At 36.5% G+C, this 22,774-nt stretch overlaps 1 protein-coding gene across 1 annotated transcript in view; it reads left to right on the top strand.

Annotated features, from left to right (window-relative positions):
• Positions 1-22,774, top strand: part of ITGA8 (integrin subunit alpha 8) — a 227,081-nt gene that overhangs the window by 45,396 nt on the left and 158,911 nt on the right. Inside the window, exons 5-10 of the mRNA XM_044678920.1 lie at positions 7,817-7,878; positions 9,550-9,595; positions 13,998-14,123; positions 16,302-16,346; positions 21,486-21,529; positions 22,605-22,661. Of these exons, the coding sequence (XP_044534855.1) occupies positions 7,817-7,878; positions 9,550-9,595; positions 13,998-14,123; positions 16,302-16,346; positions 21,486-21,529; positions 22,605-22,661 (380 nt within the window). The remainder of the gene's footprint in view (positions 1-7,816; positions 7,879-9,549; positions 9,596-13,997; positions 14,124-16,301; positions 16,347-21,485; positions 21,530-22,604; positions 22,662-22,774) is intronic.

Below are 22,774 nucleotides of genomic sequence, written 5' to 3'. Positions count from 1 at the left end.
CTTTGATCTTAAATTTTTCTACCTTACTGAATAGTATACCTTGAAGAGACAGCTTGGTGGTTCAATGGATAGAGTGCCAAACCTGTATCAGAAACTTCCTAGTTGTATAATCATGGGCAAGTCACTTATTTCCCCATTGGCTAACCCTTCCCATTCTTCTGTCTTAGAATATCATGATATTTATTATCAATTCTAATAAAGAGTTTTAAAAATATCCTTAGAAGAAATGACCCAGTAAATACCAACAATTACTTCTGAGAAAAGACATTTTCAAATTAAGCATTTTTAATTGCATCAACTGTCGAGGCTTTTCTCTTTCTCTCTCTCAATTGCGCATTTATCCCATAGCTTAACTTAATGTCATCTCTTGAGATTCTTCTTCAGAAGGTCAGGGAATCTGATAAAGTGTGGCAGAAAGAAAATCCGACTTCATGAAAATCAATGGAGATACGTTATTTATTGCTAATAGCTGATGTTGATAAGTACTCTGACTATAGTTTTAGATGAATCCATGTTCATGCTTAATTATATTAAATTTTAATGCTAATGAGCTATCTGTGTATAATGTACATTAGCAAGTAGGTTCCCAGAACTAGAAATGACTAGTCGATCTTCCCTTCCTGTGTGGAGCAATGTATCTTTTCACTTACTCTATCCTTCTTGACTGTGACTTCTTTGTTTAATAAGCTTCCTCACATTTTTTTCTCTCCCTAAAAGTTAGCTAAATCTTTCTTTTCTTTTCATTTAATCCTTACCTTCTGTCTTAGAAAGAGCACTAAGTATCAGTTCCAAGACAAAAGAGCAGTAAAGACTAGGAAATTGCGGTTACGTGACTTGCCCACGGCCACACAGCTAGGATGTGTCTGAGGGCAGATTTGAATCCAGGACCTCCAGTCTCTAGGCCTGGTACTCCATCCACTGAGTCACTAGCATCCCTTATATCCTTCTTGTTAGGACTGACGTGAAAAGAACACGTAGGGAAAAGAGTCATAATGGTAAACCAGAGGCCCCTCTTTGTGAAATTTGACCCTTTGAAAATGGTATTGCTTGGCTCAGATCTACATCCACTTTTTGGCCTTTAAAAATCACCTTTCTTGCCATCAGGCAGAGATACTTTTCATTAGCATCTTTGAAGCTCTTGTGATGCTTGTTATTTAGTTGTTTCAGTTGTGTCTGATTCTTCATGACCCAATTTGGAGTTTTCTTGGCAAAGATACCAAAGTGGTTTGCCTTTTCCTTCTTCAGCTCATTTTACAGATGAAAAAACTGAAGCAAACAGGGTGAAGGGACTTGCCCAGGGTCACACAACTAGTAAGTGTCTGAATCCAGATTTGAATTCACATGTTCCAATAATCTATGCATGGGACCACCTAGCTGCCCTATGTAAGAAACTATCCAATTATATAGAACCAATTTTATAAGGGCTGTTGATCTCCATTTCTCCCAATTTAAATTAGTCTGATATTACTTCCATTCTTTTATATCTAGCTTTATTCTAAATCTATTGAAAAACCCAAGATAGGACTCCTAAAGAAGTCAAATCTGGTCTGGTTGCCTTTGATTGAGTTCTTAGATCTCTGAGGCACAGAAAAAAAGCATAGATTTCCCTGGGTAAACGGCTGTTCATTGCTCATTGCTGGATTTTTATAGTACCCTGAAGCATGCCATGAAGAAGTAACTCCTTGAAAGTAGAGATGATCCTATCTTGGGTTCATATCCATAGCACCATGAAGCATTCCTGGGCCACAGAAAGTGTCTAAAGAATTGAATTAAACTGAATCTAGGAGGAATCTTGAAATTAAATGTATTTACCTTAGCCAGGAGATATTTGAGGAAAGACAGTGTTTCCCTGTCTTTCACAGCACTAGGAATTAGGCAAGAGAAATATTGATCTGGGATATCTCAAGCCCACTAGCCAGCATTATTTCACAGATTATAAATTACTTTTCGTTCCCTTGGCATACATATGGTCCCTTTATCTGGCATTGTTGAGGAATGAATCTTTTGCTTATATGAGCTTCTCAGATAACTACAGCTTAACTGTTTTTAGGTTACATCGTTAAAGACCACATTACTGGAAATCTTTATAGAATTTATAACCCGTCTTCTAAAATGCATTGCATGTTTGTTTAAATAGAACATATGATGTGAGATTTAACATTTTTCTTGATCACAGTTCATTATATCTGTCTCTATAAATATACTCTACTGCAGTGAATTATCTGAGGATAATGTGTATTGCCACTTCTTTGTTCCTGTTATAAATGAACCTTGACTACTTGAGGTTTTTCAGTGTTATTGTTGTTTTTATATATTGATTCTGGGTGTTGGTGTTTAGTTTGGAGATGTTGGTCACTTCTCATGTTGTTACTTGTTGCTCTTGATAGTACATCTGCCGTCATGAATATTGGCAATATTATACACCAGAAGGATCAACCCCTGTTGCATTGCAACTCGCCACACTCAGAACTATGTCCTGAACCAGATTAAAACATCAATGGAAAGTGTTTCACAAAATAAATAAAAATACAGTACAAATCAACACAGATAACATTAATTTATGATTTTCTAAGTCAGTGTGTGGCCTGCAAACTCTCTTTTTGAATTTGACAACACTACTCTGTACCGTACCCCTGAACTCCAGTTTGATTAGCTTAAATATAAATTGGAAATCAGATAACAAAGTTTATTAGAATTGTTTTGCTGTTGTTCAGTTGGTTGAGTTGTTTCTCTAATTCTTTGTGATCCCATTTGGGGTTTTCCTGGCAAAGATGTCAGAGTAGTTTTCTATCTCCTTCTCTAGATCATTTTATAGATGTCTAAAATGAGACAAATAGGGTTAGTGTCTTATCTAAGGTCATATACCTAGTAATTTTTTGAGGCCAGATTTCAAATCAGATCTTCCCATCGCTAAGCCTGCCATTTTATCCATTGTACCACCTAACTACTCCCATAATTACTACTTCTAGGAGTAATATAATTGCTTTCCTTTTTTTTTAAATAAAGACTCACCGATTCTTTTTCTGGATAATTCTAACCTTAATATCTTATAGAAGCTATTTAAGATAATTTCATAGATTTGAAATGCTTCTAGGTAGTCCAATTTTTAAATTAATTCTATTTTCCAGGTCAGTTTCTTTTTCCTGATGAGATTGTTCAAATGTTCTATTTTTTCATTAGTTTGACTTTGTTTTATTGTTTCTTGATAGTTCATGGAGTCATTAGCTTTTGCTTGCCCAATTCTAATTTTTAAGAAATTATTTTCTTTTGTGAGCTTTTGTACCTCTTTTTTCTGATTTGTCTAATTCTACTTTTTAGCAAGTTCTTTTCTGCAGTGATTTTATACCTCCTTTTCCATTTGGCCTATTCTGCTTTTTAGAAAATTTTTTCTTCAGTTAATTTTTGGGCTTCTTTAATCATCTGAGCAATTCTAGTTTATAAGTTTTTTTCCCTTCAGTGTGTGTGTGTGTGTGTGTGTGTGTGTGTGTGTGTGTGTGTGTGTTTACTATTAATTCTTTTTTCATTCTTTTTTTCATCACTTTTATTTCTCTTCACATTTTTTCCCTCTACCACTAATCTCTTTTTTTAAGTCTTCTAGGAATTCTTGTTGGGATTGAGTAGAATTAGCATTTTTCTTCAAGATTTTTTTTTGGTAGCTATTTTCACATTGTTGTCTCTTTCTAAGTGTATGTTTTGGTTTCTTCCCTGCCTCCAAAGCAGCTTTTAATGCCCAAGTACTTTTTTGTTGTTTGCTTTTTTTCTCAGACTATTTCTTCACTTTGAATTTTATGTTAAAGGTGGGCTCTGCTCTCCTTGTGGTGGGGAGGAATTGTGCCAAGCATCAGGATTTTTCATGCTGTTGTTTTCAGTGTTAGTTCTGGATGTCTGTAAGTTTCTGGTACATCCAAGGTGGGTGTGATCATGGGAGAGATAAGGTAATTACTGCCCCGATCTGAGCTCTGATCTTTATCCAGAAAGCACCCCTGTTCTCCTGCAAATACTAATGCTCTTCTCCTTCCTGAAACTGCAATGAAGAACTGTCCTTATGGGCAATAGAGTTCTCAATCAACACTAGCTACACCATCTGGCAGGAAAGGGTTCCTTGTCATCTCTTTCTGACTGCTATCTGACTTCCTTATAGTCTCTGGGCTGAAAGCTCCCCAAACTTCTGCTTCTGCATTGTAGTCACCTCTAAGGCCTACTTCTGGTTCTCCTGCCCTTCTGCAGAACTGTACCCACCCCAATGTTGCAGACCTCTTTAGTTCTCTTATCCTGGGAATATGTCTCTTTTTAATCTTTTGTTGTCTCTGTTTTTCAAAAACTTGACTTGAGGCATTAATTTAAAGTTGTTTGGAAGGCAACTGTGTCCCAGCCTATACTTTGTGTTCTTGACTCCATGGGAAGCTGATCCTTAAGAGCAGAATTTTTTACAAAAGTGATATTCATTTAATATTGTACTCATATACCAATAGAAGAATAATTTGATCCATGGAGTACAACCACTTCTTTCTCTACCTCTGAGGCTTCTTCTCATTTCTCAGCAGTTCTATTGTCCTGCAAATGCCCAAAGAAGATTTCTCTTGGTTCCTAATGTCCTCACCACTCACTAACATGAAAAGATCACTTTTCACGTTCATCTGGTCATGAAGCTGAAACATGTGCAATGAGACTTTTCAAACAGGAGTCAGAAAAGCCTATCTTGTTAATTTCCCCAAGATAAGCTTCAATAATGTCATTACTACACTGATCAATATGGAGTTCACTTTCCTCTTAGAGTGGGAGCTTTTAACTACTTATACACACAGTTTTTCAGTTCGATCATATTGGAGGAACAAAATAGCTCAGAATACCTTTGCTTCCTGTTTTGGAAGTCAAGGCATATAATTAGCATGATTGTCTGGGTATAAGGATGCTGAATATAACATGGATGCAGAATGGTATAATAGAAAGATTTCTGACTTGGGAGTGAGAGGAATTGAGTTCAAATCCCTATTCTATCACTTATTATTACTTTGAACAATTCACTTAAGTTTTCTGGGCCTCAGTTTTTCAATCTGTAAACAGAAAAGATTTCTCTGGAAAGTCTCTGCAGTTGCTTCTGGCCTCTAAATCTGTGATCCTGGTACAGAGTTTTAGAATGCACTGTTGTATTGGGGGAAAGGATATTTCCTTTTATAGTCTCCCTCCAATATGGAATGTCCCAAAAGTCTTAGTGTAATTTTAAGCTGGCTTAAAATTGTATTAAGATTTTGGGGACACTCTATAAAAGCTAAATGAGAATGAATCATTTTTGCAACGGAAAAAAATTCTATTTATTATCGAATTTCTAAGGAAAACTTTTTCCATGGGACTTCTCCTTTTCATGGTATTTTGAGAGCAGTTTTTAAACACATACACACACTCACACAAACAACCGTATTCACACTCATATATACTTATACACTCACATAATCCCATACATACATATAGTCACACTCACATTTGTTCACACACAAATGCTCTCCTACTCACACACACTCCCTCAAGAACTTCAAGAAAAATGGCACCCAGAAGTCAGAGGCCACCCATTTGCTGGGCCTCACACACGTAAACCATAAAAGTTGATGTAGGGGGAAAATGAAAAGTAGTAAATATAGTACGCAAGATAGGAAATTATGAAAAGAAATAGGGACATCTGGAAAGAATGGGAGATGACCCAATGCCAGAAGCAGCTCAAGTAAATGGAGAAAGAGCAGAGTCCATCCTCAGAAAAGATGGGAAGGCCAAGCCCAGTTGGAAAGTCTGGGAATAGCCCTCCATGCCCAAACTATAAATTTTTTTCTGCAGATGATGTGATGATGATATGTGCTTCCTTCCTTGCCCTCTCATTTCCATTTCTATCCTGACAAAACAAATGAATAATTATTCACATATTTGCCACACAGTCTTTAAAGAATTCAGTTTCTGCAAGTGCTGAAGCTACTTTCTGGTTACAATTTAGACACCTTTCGAAGCTGCGGTGACTCTTTCAAGTTACAATTTATGAGTAGTCAGAGTTGGAGTGGGGTGGGGAGGCTGATTCCACATCCTCTGAAGCCTTGCAATAAGGCTGCTTTTGGGGTCCATGTGTGAATCTGATTGCTGGGTGAAAGGATCTTGTGAGCACCAGTTCAGGAGGCAGAAGATTTGAGTGCATGTTTTATTAGCTCAGATGCTCACTACCTATGTGACTTCAGTCTCTTAATCCCCTTGAGCCTCAGTTCCCTGATTTTAAAAATGAAGAATTGGCAGAGGCGACTAGGTACCTCAGAGAATAAAGAACCAAACCTAGAGATGGAAGGTCCTGGGTTCAAATTTGACCTCAGACACTTCCTAGCTGTGTGACCTTGGGCAAGTCACTTGACCCCCATTTACTAGCCCTTATTGCACTTCTGCTTTAGAACCAATGCATTGTATTGATTCTAAGATGGAAGGTAAAGGTTTAAAAATAAAATGATGGGTTAGACTGCAAGCTCTATAGAGTTCCTTCCAACTCTTGACTTAAAATCCTATAAGTTAGCTTCGTCAGTATTTCACTCCCATATCCAAGCTGTTGCCAAGATCTACTGATTTCACCTCTGCCACTTCTCTTGAATATGCCCCCTTCTCTCCTCTGGCATTGCAGGCCCTCATCACCTCACAGCTGCATTATTGAAATTACAGTCTACCTCAAATCTCTCCCCATTCCCATTCATACTCCACTCAGCCACTAAAGGTATTTTCTTAAAACTTAGGACTGTTGATAGCCTAGCTCTTTGTGGTGGCAAAAAATTGGAAAATGAGGGGATGCCCTTCAATTGAGGAATGGCTGAACAGATTGTGGTATCAGTTGGAGGTGGAATACTATTGTGCTCAAAGGAATAATAAACTGGAGGAATTCCATGTGAACTGGAACGACTTCCAGGAACTGATGCAGAGTGAAAGTTGCTGATCCAGGAGAACATTGTACACAGAGACTGATACACTGGGGTACAATCGAATGTAATAGACTAATGTACTAGCAGCAATGCAATGATACAGGTCATTTCTGAGGGACTTATGGGAAAGAATACTATTGGTTGAGACTTTGATGCTTATCTCCCATGCCCAATCCCTTGTTTGTTTTTTTCTTCCTCAATAACCAACCTCAATAACCTCCCTCAATGACTTTTAAAAGTCATTGAGTCCCAAGTCCTTAATTGTAGAGTTGAAAGATCTGAGTCTTAGAGTAGTGGCATGATTTCCCCAAGAAGCTGTTGTTTGACCAAGGCCACAACAAATTAATATATAAGCTAGAACAGAGACCCAGGCAGTGTTCTCTTTCTATTCTATGGTACCATTTTATGGAAAAATGGAACCATGGGATCAAGTAGTTGTTTTTCTTCTGTGGTTGTAGAGTGTAGTTCTCGGGTGTTGGTGGCCGTTGCTGTGTAAGTTTTTTCTTTCCTTCCCAGTCAGAAATCTGAGTGAGGAGGGTAGGCAGGTCTCTATTTTTGCCCTGAGGCTATTTTTCGGTCTCTGGTAAAAAGCATTAGGGAGGGGCAACTATGTTCTTCAGTGGATAGAGAGTTTGGTTTAGAGATGAGAGCTCCTAGGTTCAAATCTGGCTTTAGACACTTCCTAGCTATGTCACCCTGGACATGCCACTTAATCCCAATTGCCTAGTCTTTACTGCTTTTCTGCTTTGGAACCAATAATTTGTATTAATTCTAAGATGGAAGGTAAGGATTTTTAAAAAATGGGAAAATCCTAACATGAATGAAAGAAGATACCCTTTGGGTGCTCCATATTTAACAGCTTTATATTTCCATCTTTGCAGGCAATGCTGATCCTGAAGGTCAAGGTTACTGTCAAGCAGGCTTCAGTTTGGACTTTTACAAGGTGAGATTTGTTTCACTCAGCTTCTAGGCAACACTTAATTAATCTGTTTTAGAAACTCTCTCCAAATTATTTATCTATCCTGCTGGCTTATTTGGATGCCATTTGCTTTAGTAATAGCAAAAAAAAAATCACTGTATGTTTATACTAACTCATAAATCATTGTTTTGAAAAATATCATTGTTTTGTACTGCATATTAAATATATTACACATGAGTACCAAAACCCATATATTCTTTGATAAATGCTAGATCAAAGTAATATGCAACTAGAATGGAGGTTGGGATATATATCTACAATACAATTCAAGAATACTAGCATAGGGCAGCTAGGTGACTCAGGGGATTGAGAATCTGGCCCAGAGATGGGAGGTCCTGGGTTAAAATCTGGCCTCAGACAATTCCTAACTATATGACCCTGGGCAAGTCACTTAACCCCCATTGTCTAGTCCTTACTGCTCTTCTACCTTGGAACCAATACAAAGTATTGACTCTAAGACAGAAGGTAAGGGTTTAAAAAATATTAAAAACCTACAGATTGCTTTCCAATAGAACTTTTTCCCTCTGAAATTAGGGGTGGGGAAAGACTGGTTGTGATTAGGATCAGGAAGGCTGAGGGCCCAAGAACAGTTGTCACTGGAGTTTCAGATCTTTGTGCTATAGATATTATTAGGTTGCTAGATTGTGCAGTGAATAGAGAAAAAGGGATCATCTTTATGAGATCAAATCTGATCTCACATATTTACTAGCAAGTCCAAAAAAACCTGTTTGACTTTGTTTCCTCACCTGTAAAATGTCTTGGAGGAGGAAGAAATGGTAAACCACTCTAGTATCTTTGCAAAAAAAAATTCCAAACTGTAATCACAGAATGTGGGACATACCTGAAATGACCAAACATCAACAACAATAGCAGATATATGAAAAGAAAAAAAGTGGGAGCCTGCTGTCCAGCCACTTTCACTCAAAAAATAAGTCTGAGATTCATTTGAGCCTCGTTCTTTAAGATTCAAATGATTATGTGAATTATTAGATGGAATTAAGGTTCTTTGAAAGCATTAGAGATTTCCTTTGGTGATGCAGGCCTAGAGAGCTGGATTCACCCCTTTCTAAGAAAGAAGCCCATTCATCTAATTAATTGAGATTTAAAATGCAAAAATAGCTATATTCTTATTGGTAGTTTAATTTTAAATCCTTCTTGTGGACCTTTCTTCTAAATAAATCAGAGCCGAGGAAAAGAAAGGAAATTAACCCAGGCACCTGTAGTGGAGCCAAGAGAAACCTGGTTTGAATCCTGCCTTTCAAATTTACAAGCTGTATGAGCATGGGCAAGTCATTTACCTTTCTGAACCTCAATTTTCTCATCTGTAAAATGGAGGTAATATAATCTGTAGCACCTACATCATAAGGTTCCTATAAAGTGAAATAATGTCTGGAAAATGTCTTGAAAACTTTAAAGCACAAAATACACCCCAGTTATTACTCTTAAAACATATAAATATGGTTGGTAGAGAAGTTTGTTTTAATAATTTTTTACCTATGTAGTTAGTCAAGCATTTATTCAGTACCTCCTATGTACCAGGCAATGTGATAAGAATGACTTTTAAAATTTTATATATTTACTTTGCATTAATAATTTTAAAAATTGATTGAATTACCATTGGTTTCTTTTTTGTAGAATGGAGATCTCATAGTGGGAGGACCTGGCAGTTTTTACTGGCAAGGTAAGTTTTGTTGGCATAGAGGAAATTAGTTTTGGTAGCTACTAATATAAGAAAATTATGAGTCAAAACCAATTGGTCTTTAATTATATTCGGTTTTGTATCTGCATCCATAGAATCTGTACTTGACTACGCAAATGATATTTTGAAATCGTCTCACAATTAAACCATTCCTTGTAACCATCCAAATAGATTAAAACCAAATAAATTGACACCTTGCATTTTCTTATTAATTTCTTTTTTACAAAATGGTCAAAATATTTGAGAATCTCTTTAAGACTATACTTTGAATAGAGTGGCCAATCTGTCTCTGAAAAGAGAGTTTCTGTACCAACAGATGTCTTCACACCAATGAAATTCCACCAGCATCCCTACAATAGAGCCACTGAAGCACTTACTTTTTCCTGAGAAATTTACAACTTTAAGTTCATTTTGTGACTACATCCAAGTTTAGTTTAATGTGAGAATTCTTAGGAATATCAAAAAACAAGGTTCTTGTTTTTTTTCCTTTATCCCAGACTGGGAAACTTGGCAAATTTTCTAGCATTGTTCTCCCTTTATAAGACATGAGTAATTGCCATTGTCTGACTCAGAACAGTCCTCTAAATCATAGCCATCAAATCAAGTTTATGGCCCTGTTTCCTTGTTGTACTTGCTCTGGTCCCAAGCAGTGTGGGAACCATGTGTTAATTCACTGGAGAAATTTGGCTTTTAAATTAATTATTACATGTTGGCCTTTAAAGAGCATATCCCCAAGTTGACAGATTTAATATCTTCCCTCTGACAGACAGGAAATTGCCAGATTGCATTCTTTCTTTAGATGCTCATCTTAAACTCTGAAAGGCAACATAGTGTGTCCAAATAGCAGGCTCTCAACTCAGTAAGATCAAGGTTAAGTTCTAGTGGGTATCCCCATGGAATATAAGCTTCACAAGAGTACAACTCTCTCTGAACTCACCCACAAAACAGAAATGGACAGCAGAATGGTTTAAAAAACAGAATCCTACTATATATTGTTTACAAGAAACACATCTGAGGCAGGATGACACACACAGATTCAAGGTAAACGGCTGGAGCAGAATTTATTATCCATCATCTAAAGTAAAAAAAAAAAAAAAAAAAAAAAAGCAGGAGTAGCAATTATGATACCAGACGAATCTAAAGTAGAAATTGATCTGATTAAAAGAGATAAGGAAGGAAATTACATTTTGCTAAAGGGTACTATAAACAATGAAGTAATATCATTACTAAACATTTATGTACCAAATTGCATAAAATTTAGATTTCTAAAGGAAAAATTGAAGGAGTTCAAAGAGAAAATAAATAGTAAGACCATAATAGTGGGGGATCTTAACCTTCCCCTTTCAGAATTAGATAAACTGAACCAAAAAATACATAAGAAAGAAGTAAGGGAAATGAATGAAATGCTAGAAAAATTAGAGTTAATAGATATCTGAAGAACATTGAACAGGAATAAAAAGGAATATTCCTTCTTCTCAGTAGTATATGGAACATATACAAAGACTAACCATGTACTAGGACATAGGAATATTGCAAACAAACGCAGAAAAGCAGAAATGATAAATGCAACTTTTTCAGATCATAATTCTTTAAAATTATACTTAACAAGTATTCATGGAAAAGCCAATTTAAAATTAATTGGAAACTAAATAATCTAATTCTCCAAAACTGGTGGATCAAAGAAGAAATCATAGAAACAATTACGGACTTCATTAAAGAGAATGACAATGAGACAATATATCAAAACCTATGGGATACATCCAAAGGATTACTCAGGGGAAAATTTATATCACTGAATGCCTATTGCAACAAAATAGAGAGTGAAAATATCAATGAATTGGATTTGCAACTTCAAAAATTAGAAAAAGTACAAATTAAAAATCCCCAGATAAAAACTAAATTGGAAGTCCTAAAAATTAAAGGAGAAATGAATAAAATTGAAAGTAAAAGAACTATTGGACTAATAAGTAAAGACTAGGAGCTGGTACTATAAAAAAAAAACAAATAAAATAAAATACTTGTTGATCTAATAAAAAAGAAAGAAGAGAATCAAATTAACAGTATCAGAGATGAAAAGGGTGATCTTATCTCTAATGAAGAGGAAATTAAGGTGATTATTAAGAACTATTTTGCCCATTATATGGCAATAAATATGACAATCTGGGTGAAATGGATGAATATTTTCAAAAATATCAATTGTCTAGATTAACAAAAGAGGAGATAGAATACTTAAATAATCCCATCTCAGAAAAAGGATTCGACAAGCCATCAAGGAACTTCCTAAGAAAAAAACCCCCAGGGTCAGATGGATTCACACAAGTGAATTTTATCAAATATTCAAAGAATAACTAATCCCAATACTATACAAATTATTTGAACAAAATAAGCAAAGAAGAAATCTTACCAAATTCTTTTTATGACATAAGTATGATATTGATTCCAGAGCCAGGCAGACAAAAAACAGAGAAAGAATACAAATTTCTCTCTCTCTCTCTCTCTCTCTCTCTCTCTCTCTCTCTCTCTCTCTCTCTCTCTCTCTCCCTCTCCCTCTACCTCTACCTCTGTCTCTCTCCTATCTATCTTCCTTCCTCCCTCCTTCCCTTCCTTCCTTCTCCTTCTTTCTCTCTTTCTTTCCTTCTCTTTTCATCCCCAATACTCAGCACATAAGTACTTGTGAAATTTCTGTTGATGGATAATTGATTGGTACTGACTGTACTAGTTTTGTAATCTTAAGCAAGTTACTGAGTTTCAGCTTCCTTCTCAAGAATATTGTTAAGTGAATTTTCCAGGGCCACAAAAATAGTGTCTACATAACCTTAAACAATAATGGAATTAACCAATTGACTTTTACAATGATGTAAATAAATGGGTTTTCAAATGTTTTAATAGAATGGTTGGTCATTGATTCACTTATGGTTTGGGAACTGTGAAAATAAATTAATTAAACGTTAGTATATTGACCTGAGATTTCACCACCATTGGATCCTTTTTTCCTTTAAATAAAGAGAGCTTGGGATGGACAGGAAGGAAGGAAGGGACTTCCTCTACTTCAGAATAAATTACTTAGGTCTATCCTGCTGCTCAAGTCAGTCAGGAAAGCTGATGATGAGAACAGGGCAATCATAGTAGTCATGACCCTGACCCTTTCACACTGCGTTGACAGCATTAATTTTGCATTCTAATAGAATCTACAAAAACTTTGTTCTTAAAAATGATTCTGACTTTAATGGAAAGTAAGTAAATTTTTTTTTGGAGAAAATAACTTGAATTTTCTCACACTAATCTGCAACAATAATAGTCATTTTGTATGGTATACTAATAATACCTCACCATGTGGAAGAATTGGATAACCCAATGTGGGCTTGGTTGAGGTTTTCTCTTACATTTGGAAATTTTATATCTTGGTACTTAGGAGTTCATAATATACACGAATTAGAGTCAATTAAAATCAACATATATTTATGAAGTGCATAATTTGTATCAGGCATTGCCCTTAGCACTGGGAAGACAAAAGCAAAAATGACCTACCGTACTGCCCTTAAGCTATCCTCTAGTCTAACCCCTTTATTGGATAGATGAGGAAGCCAAGACTACAAGTGTATTTTTTTACTGTGGATACCAATGAGATGTACAGATGTTGTATCATGGAAGAATACCGTATTTAAAATCAGAGGATCTGGGTTCAAATTTTGTCTTCTTCACACTTCTTGAGTGATCTTATTTGGTAAACCATTTCACTGATTTAGCTAGACCTAGTTTCCTTATTTATGAAAGGATTAGATCACCTCTGAAGACAGTATTACAGTTAAATCTATGATCTTATAAATTTAAATAGAATTCCAACAAATGTCTTTCCAAGTATAAGGATACATGTTAGACCTAGTAGTTCAAGGTAACTCAAGGTTGGCAGATTCAGAATTAGAATAACCCAAAATATAGTAATTTATTCTATGTCAACTTATTTTGGGGCAACTAGGTAGTGCAGTAGATAGAGCACTAGGTTTATATTCCTGAGTTCAAATCCAGATTTTGACACTAGCCTTGTGACCCTAGACAGGTCATTTAATCCTGTTGACCTCAGTTTCCTCATCTGTAAAATGATCTGGAGAAGGAGATGGAAAACCACTTCAGTATCTCTGCCAAGGAAATCTCAAATGGGGTCCTGAAGAATCAGGGATAACTGAAAAGCAAATAAACAAAATTTATTCTAATCAGAATTCCTGATGTACATTTTGTTGTTGTAGTTACCCCAGAGATCATCAATAGTTCCCTCCATGCATTAAAAACGGAGCATTTCAGTAGACTGAAAGGCTTTATCTTGGATATGGTTATAGGAAACATGGTGCTTTGCTTTCTTTTAACATATGAAGTTATTTGATTCCAGGCCAGGTGATTACAGCCAACATTGCCGACATCATTGCCAATTACTCATTCAAAGATATCCTAAGAAAATTGACTCGAGAAAAGCAAACCGAAGTCGCGCCAGCATCCTATGATGACAGCTACCTTGGTAAGACTCAGCAACTCTTTGAGGTATTTGTGATTGCTCTTGGCTAGAGATGCAAGTCTCACTGAGGACCAATGGGAAATCCTTTGGCTTTGTGGTCATGTAAGGGAAAGACTGCCTTCTTTTTCTTTTAAGTCTATAAAATGGCCTTTTCTCAAAAGTATTCCCAAATCACTTGGGTCAGCCACACTAGGTAACAAGCACAAATTCATATATGATTGTTAGTCATCAGTATGGTAAATGGAAAAGGCACTAGCTCTCTAGTCAGAGGCCCTGAGATGAACTCCCAGCTCTGATGCTTACCACCAGCACAACCCTGAGGAATTTCTTTAATTTCTCTGAGCCTCAATTTTCTCATCTATAAGCTGAGGGGATTGGACTAGAGTCTCTAAGGTTCCTTATGTCAACTTTAATTTCAAAAAATTGACATCGTTGATTATATGTGACATCCTAACTCTGCTTCTGGTCTTTGTACCAGTTCTCTCTCATTCCTAGAACGCTATTCCTGCTCACCTCTTTAAATTCCTCATTTCCTTCAAGATTTAACTCAAATATTACCTTCTCCCCAAAGTGTGTCTGGACCTTTTCCTCCTCCCCTGAGTTCTTAATGCCCTCCCCCAATCCTGAAGTTACTTTGGATCTACTTTATGTTCACTTATATGTATAAATGTTGTTCCCACATTCCCATAGAATTTAAATTCCTTGAGGTCACAGATGGTTTTATTTTTGTATACATATCTTTGGGTACCTAGCAAGGTTCTAGCACATGTAGTAAGTGCTTAATAATACATTCTTGTTAAACTGAATTGGATTGAATTAATTCAAAGGCTGTCCCTAAGTGACTGCCCAAGTAATTCTAAACACGAGGCAAAATCAGAATTCTGAAGATTCCCATAATGGCTTTCGATGGCTACAGGAGGTCAGACTGAGATCAGGAAAAATGAGGTCAAATTCCTTCCAAGTGCACCATCCTGTGATTGTATTTCTTATCTGATTCCACATAATAGTTGTCTTTCACTATACATTTTTTGGATAGAAGATAGAAGACAAAAATGGCAGGTCTTAATAGTATATCTAGGGGTATCCCTTCCACATTGCAACTTTCCCTGTTAAAATTTTGATAACAAAATATTAAATATAACATAAGAAATTAAGTGAGAATTGGGGGAGAGTTTTACAGAAGCTTAAGATGACGCACGAAGGCTAACAGATGATGCTTAAAATATTTAGAAACAATAGAACCTATGACCAAATATTTATCTTAAATTTTACATTAAGGTACTATAAACACTCCATAAAAGAAAAAAAGAGAAGAAAATAAGACTTCTCTGGTACAAAAAGGGGAAAAAAAGGGAAAAACAAAAAATTTTACACAGATTTCCAGATCACTGCAACCCTCTCCTTGGCAATGTGGAAAGGATACTTACAATATCTTGAGAAATCAAACGCCTTGGTCAAAGGATCCGATGCTGAGTTTTTCACCTCACATTTTTAGCTAAAGAAAAGTAGGAACCCAGAGCCCTTGCTGATTACCTGAAATGGAAAAACCTAAATACTTAAATGCTGTGAATCAGAGACAGTAGCTGCTAGAACTTCGATTTTAATAACCATGCTAAGTTAATTAAAAATGTAACTGCTAGCAGTCCTGATTTCAAATTGAATTGTGAAGCATCTCTGTTCTTAGCTGTGATATTGCTGTGCTCTTTATATTTAGATATTTTTAAAAAATAGTTCATTTTACAAATTACACGTAAGAACAATTGTCAACATACATTTTCCAAAGTTATAAGATCCCAGTTTTCTGTTTCCCTCTTTTCCCTCCCCCATCCTGGAGATGCTAAGCAATTTGATCTGGGTTTTACGTGTGTTATCATGCAAAATCGACATCCATGTTGGTCATTGTTGTAAGAAAATAGTTGCTGGGCTCTTAATAGTGATCAGTAGTCCAGTTTTATTGCTTTTTAGAGAAGGAACTTATACAAGTTAATTTGATTATTATGCTTTTCTTTCTCCAGTCTCAGACCTTTTTTATTAAGTTTCTAGTGCTCTGCAAAGAGAGGAGGAGCCTGGAAGTACTTAACTCTGCACATTTCTCTCTAAATAGTTTATTTGTTGGCCCCTCTAGCTGATACGTGTTCATCCATTCATTCATGTATTCATTTTGTATGACTTTATTTACAGGATATTCTGTTGCTGCCGGAGAATTTACCGGAGATTCTCAACAAGGTAGGAAATATTACATTGAGTGTTATAAGGTTGACAGAGAACTTTCATCCACAATGCCAATTGTAAACATTAACATCACCACGCTCATTTTACACATGAAAAAACTGAGGCTCAAAGAGGCTGAATGACTTAGGATCATCAGAATCTGAGCTTAGAGCTAGAAAGGACCATGGAGGCTAGTGAGTCCAACCTCCTCATTTTACACACCAAGAAATTCAGTCGCAAAAGAGGGTTGTCCCTCTAAAGGTTGCCCAGGATCAGGTCATACAGCTGGTAAATTCTAGAACTTGGAGTCCAGTGCAGGTCTCTTAATTCCAAACTCTTTCCCATACTGATAAAAGAGCGAGGGTGTCATTCTCAGGTTCTAGATAGAAGACTTACCAAATGTTTAATGACTAGAACAAATGATACATTTAGTAGCAGTTTTAGAATGAGACACCAAGAGTTCCCCAGTCCAGACAGGTCACTGATATTTGCATCTTGGGTGGACGGTAACTGCCGGTCATCTCTGGACTTGAATTCTTATTCTTCAAACAATAAAATTTACAACATGTTAAATACAATCATCTCTAGAAAGGCAAATACTACATGTAAAACATAAAAAAAAATAAGCATGCTACACTTAGCTAGAGTTTAGAATGTTGGTGGGGGGTTGTTTATTTTCTTAAAGATATCTGCTTGATTCAAGCCAGTTATTACATTGGAATTTTTTGGTGGTTTTCTTTGTGGCCAAGGAAAGAGGAAGCTGGTAATCGGGGAGATTGTGAAGAAGACCAAACATCTAGTACTATCAGGGGAGTAAAAAAATAAAAAAATAAAAATCTCAGTCCTGCAGTTCCTCAGGAATTTTGCAAAGGAAACTATAAAAAGTGCCAGACAATCTGTGAGCACAACAGTTTTAGGACATTGGTTTCAGCCTTGTGGGAAAGAAATCAAGAACAGCATTACTCTTGGGCTGTTGTTCAATTGTGACCCAGGAGAAGGCCTTTGGTGATCCACAGCCACAGATTTTAGAGGAATGGGCTGGAAAAGAGCGGCTACCTTCCAATCTCAGAGATGCTTTTAAAATGAAGACTAGTCAGGCAATAGATCCAAGATTTTAGTGATTTCCAGAACCTTTGGTAAGCTGCCTTTGAAATTCCAGCATCTGAGAACATCTTCATCAGTTCAAAAGAAAATACAAACCTCCCAGGCGGGGCAAGGCTCCACAGGCCCACCCGCCTTCAGTATTTACTCAAGGAGACTGTCTCAAGAGGTGGTGAGGAAAGAAGCCTGTCAAACAAAATGAGTAACTCCACATCCTCTAGTAATCCACTTAGATGCATTGAGGTTAAGCTCAAGCAAATTCTCTGGCCCCTGGGAATCTCTACTCTCTCTTGATTAAGCCAGTCTCTGTCACTGTCTGAGAAGTAAATGGCATTTGAATGAAGGTTCCCCCAAATTATGGGAGTCAAAGGCAGGTCTCCTGACCCAAAGATCAAAACTCTTTCCCATTCTGCTAATGAAAGGACTAGAAAGGGAAGGTATATTCCTAAAGTTCTGAACAATGGACTCACCACATGTCTAGTGGCTTGGACAAAATGGGAAGAAGCTGAATGTCTTCCTCTTCAAATAAGAGTATTCCCAGTTGATTAGCAGTGGTTTTGTTTAGTCATTTTTTAGTCATGTCTGACTTTTCATGATCCCATTTGAGGTTTACTAGAGTGCTTTGCCATTTCCTTCTCCAGCTCATTTGAAGGAAACTGAGACAGAGAGTTAAATGACTTGCCTAGAGTCACACAGCTAATGTGTCTAAGACCAGATTTGAACTCAGAAAGATGAGTCTTCCTGACTCCAGGTCTGGCATTGTGCCACCTAACTGCTTTAGCAATATTATTTCTCACTTAATTAGGACTTAGGCTCCCAGCAATTAAAACTGTCTAAGTGGTTCAAATTTCCTCTAAAACAAAACAAAATGAATTTAAGGGATTTTTAAATAGAGCTCTGAAAGAATCTGAGATTTCGACTCAGAAAACCTATGTCTGTTTTCCAGTTCTGTCACTTATCAGCTGTGTGATTTTAAGCAGGTGAATTTTTGTGCTTGGGACTCAGTTTCCTCATCTGTAAAATAAGAGAGTTGAGTGAAATAAATATAGTATCCTGAGTTAAAAAAGACCTTTGAGAGCATTGAGTCTAACCCAGACCTGACCAAGAATCCCTTCTCCGGTATTTCCCATCAAGTTTATCCAGCCTCTCCTTAAAGACATCCAAAGAAGGTTAACTCAACACCTCTTATGGCATCCTATTCCACTATAATGTAGTTTTTTAATTTTTAAGAAAGTTTATTTTACATCAAAACTTAATGTGTCTTTGAAATTTTCACCTGTTTCTTGTAGTTCTATCCTTTGGGAACAAGCATAACCAGTTTCTTTCCTCATTCATGACCCTTTAAATATATGAAGACAGCTCTCATGTCTCCCCCTAATATCTTACCTTCTCTAGTCTCTAAGGTTCCTCTGAGCTTGAATTTTCTTAGATTCCTTAAGTTTAGAAAAACCAACCATTATTTTAACATAAATTTTTGAGTTAAACTCAGGAGAGCTAGCACTTTGTAGTGAAAAGAATGCTAGAAAGATTTTGAACACATCCCCAAAATGAAGGCAGAAGACGTAGGTTTGAATCCCATCTCTTCTTTCTATCACCTGTGTAATATTGAACAAGTTACTTCCCTTTGCTAAGCTTCCATTTCGTCCTTTCCAAAATGAAGAAATTGGACTAGATGGCTTCTCAGACTCTACGAGTTCTAAATCTCAAGATTTATAATCTTTGTTTGGTGATGTGAAATTGAACTCTTTCAAAAGAGATATATGTATTTGTGTGTACACATGTGCATGTGTGCTTGTGGGAAGTAAGAGATGGTAAATATCCTATACCTTGAATAAATTTATAAAACTCTTGCCTGATTGACAAAGGCAGTATTGCATAATGGATGATGAGTCAAGATGACTACCACTGTCAAAGTCAAGCCCCATCACTGGTGATCCTGGGCAAACCACTAAATATTTCTGCCTTGGGCAACTCTTTAAGACCATAAATTGCAGAGAAGATGCCGATGTGCATCTCTAGAAAGAGGTTCTTCACTTGGAGATTTCCTATACAAATGATTCCAAAGTCCCTTCCCTTTTGATCCTTATTCTTCCTTGTTGGCAGATCCCTTCCCTTCCTGAGTTCTCACAGCTTCCTGAAAGCCTTGCAGGTATCAGGTGAATTTAATTCCTCATCATCAGATGAAGATCACTCTAGCGAAGACCAAGTGCTACCAAAGTAGACAGCTCACCCACTAATGCTGTGATGGTGAACCTATGGCACACATGCCAGAGGGAGCACTCAGAGCATTCTCTGTGGGTATGTGTACCATCACCCCAGCACAAAGTTCCCTAGAGTGTGTAACTAAAAAGCCAGAGGGACATGGGGTTGGGCTGCTTCCCTCCCCCTCACCAGATTTCTCAGATCATCCACCCCTCTAAAAGATTTGCCATTACTGAACTAATACATCCACATGGCTTAATTTTACCAAAAGTTTTTTTTTTCCACCAAGTAGATGTATTTAATAATGATCTATTGAAAATTCCAATACCTACTCCCAAACCCTTTGTTCTTAATTCTAATATGGCTAGTCCAAGTCTGTCAAAATAAATCTCATCATGTCCAAATTCTTCTGGATAAGATTAGGATTACATTTGAATTTGAGAGGGGAGAGTGGGCAAAAAAGCAAAGGGAGAAGTGATTGCCCTTAGAAATAAATACAAATCTGACCTTAGTCTCTTCCTAGGTGTGTGACCCTGGGCAAATAACAACCCCATTACCTAATCCTTACTATTATTGATTCAGAAATGGAAAGGAATGGATTAAATAAAAGAAATAAACTTAATAGGTAATTTTAGACTAATATTTTATTTTTCCACAATGACATGTAAAATGTTTTTTACTATTCATTTTTTAAAAATTGACCAAATTCTTTCATTCTTCCCCTCTACAACCTCCCTCCTTAAGACACTAACAATCTTACCATGTTTTTTAATGAAAAGACCCTTCCTTACTCGTATGTCAGACTTGAGTCGGTATCATTATTTTTGCTGTACTTTCTTACACTTATTCCCCGATTTCTACAGATTTCCATTGCCATCCTAGTTTCTGAGGTGGATGATGGTTGCTCCACCCAATGTTCTGCAGCCATTTCTGAGGAGAAAATGTATTTCAAAGGGGAGTCCTCCAGCCTACACACCTCAGTCTCATAAAGCATCATAGTTGTCGTACCCGTGATAGAAGCACACCAGAGCCATCCATTCTTTCACATTGGTCCAAGTAGGCTTAAGTCACTTGAAGATAAGGACGTCAACTCCTCAAGCAGTTTATGAGCTAGGAGAACTTCTTTTGAAGTCAAGAAGTAGCAGGAGTTACTCTTTCTTCTTTAGAGCCCCTGTGGGGAAAGCAATAGGAGTGGGGTCAGGTTCAGAAGAGATAGCCCAAAGAATACACCTAAAGCCACTGGTTAGAAAGTTTATTTAGAGACGCCTAGCTCTGGGAAGCCCACTAAAGGAAAGGGTCCCAAATAGAGGAGACGGTGGATTTTTTTATACCCCAAGAAAAACAATTGGTTCTTTGGAGATCTGCCTCTCACTGTTTTTGGAAGTGGTAAGATGCTGCTTCTTTTTCTTAAAGCTACTGATGGAAGGTCAGACAAAGCAGCTTATTTTTCCCGTTTGAGACAACACATCTTAGCCTTGCAGAGCAAACTGGGATGGATGGTAATCTGAACCAGAGAGACTTAATTGATCTATACTGCATTGGCAGCTAGTTCTAAGAGTCACTCACACCCACAGAGGGAACAAATAGGGGCCCTCTTTTGGGTTTTTACACAGGCTGTGATTGCAGCATCTCCCTTCTGTCTTTTGCAACTTGAAAGAAACACAATTGGGACAAGGGTTAGGGTGAAAAAGCAATGATAAAAATCAGGCTAAAAGGTCAACTTTAAACTTGAAGTTCTAACTCCAAGACGATGCTTGATTTTTGCCCAAACTCTCCTCTGTTTTGACTGTTGTATACCTGGTGATTGTCAATAAGTATGTCTGCTTTCTAATCACCTGTTTTTCCTTTCAGAAATCCTGGCTGGTGTTCCACGAGGTGCACAGAATTTTGGATATGTAAGTTTTATGACTGTATCTCTTGAGAGGTTCATCAAAGAGACTCCACATGCAAGATTTTTTTTATCTCTTTCTAACTCACTCTCTGCCTCTGACTCTGTTTATGTCTTTCTTTCTCTTTGAATATTCATAAATTTATATGTATATGCCATACATATTATATAAGGATACCTACATATGTATAAATTGATTTTTGGTCTGGACCTATGATTGCATTAGTATAGAAAGTTTCTCATGAAGAAAGTTCCTGTACCAGTGTAAATGAAAGAAAAGGATTGTAATAATAATAATTAAATAGTATTTAAGTAAATGATTAAACTTAAATTAAATAAACAAATTAATTTAATTTAAACTTTGAGGTTTGCAAAAGGCTTTCCATACGATATCTCATTTGATCTTCACAACAACCCTGGAAAGTAGATACTGTTATTAGCTTCATTGTACAAATGCAGTACTTGAGGCACACATAAGTTAGATGACTTGCCCAAGGTCACATAGTGACAAGTTGGATTTGAACTCAAGTCACCTGGTCCTTTGTCCAGTACTCTGTCCAATGGATCACTTCATGCTCGAGGCAGGGACCATTTATAATTTTAATATTACATTTTGCCTGTTTCTTAGCTGAGTACTATGTACACAGTATGTACACAGTAGATACTTAATAAATGCTTTAATTGAAAATCAGAGGAATAGTTCACTAGACCCCTTCAATCCAAAAACATTGGAGATACCAAAACAAAAATTAAATAATTTATAACCCTTATGTATGGTACTTCCCACTAAAAGAGAAAAAGCATGTGTACAGATAAAAAATACGGGATAGTTTTTTCCATTGCAGAAAAGTGGACAAAACTTTTGTGTAGGAAGAATCATTTTTGTAAGGATGAAAAGTCTTCATTGATTTTTAGAATATAATTGTGGCCTCTGAATTTACTTTGTCCATTTGGATTCTCATTTTATGTCATTGAATCAAAATGACACACAGAAATGATGGAATGAAGGAAGAAAGAGCTAGCCCTGAAAATCATTGTTCTCTTGCCTCTCAGTAATATAATTTTAATTTCTATGATTTTAGGTATCAATTATTAATTCGACAGATATGACTTTTATTCAGAATTTCACTGGGGAACAGGTAATTTCTACTTTCAACATTTTAACACTTATTGTGTACAAACTACAGAATAATATGTCAATCTTACTATTTGACATTTGCTATGATTATTATTTAGTATTACTTTTATTTAT

The sequence above is a fragment of the Gracilinanus agilis genome, chromosome 5 (genome assembly GCF_016433145.1).
Source record: "Gracilinanus agilis isolate LMUSP501 chromosome 5, AgileGrace, whole genome shotgun sequence".
Classification (NCBI taxonomy): domain Eukaryota; kingdom Metazoa; phylum Chordata; class Mammalia; order Didelphimorphia; family Didelphidae; genus Gracilinanus; species Gracilinanus agilis.
The sequence above is the reverse complement of the archived record's forward strand: the minus strand, read 5'-3'. Positions and strand labels throughout refer to the sequence as shown.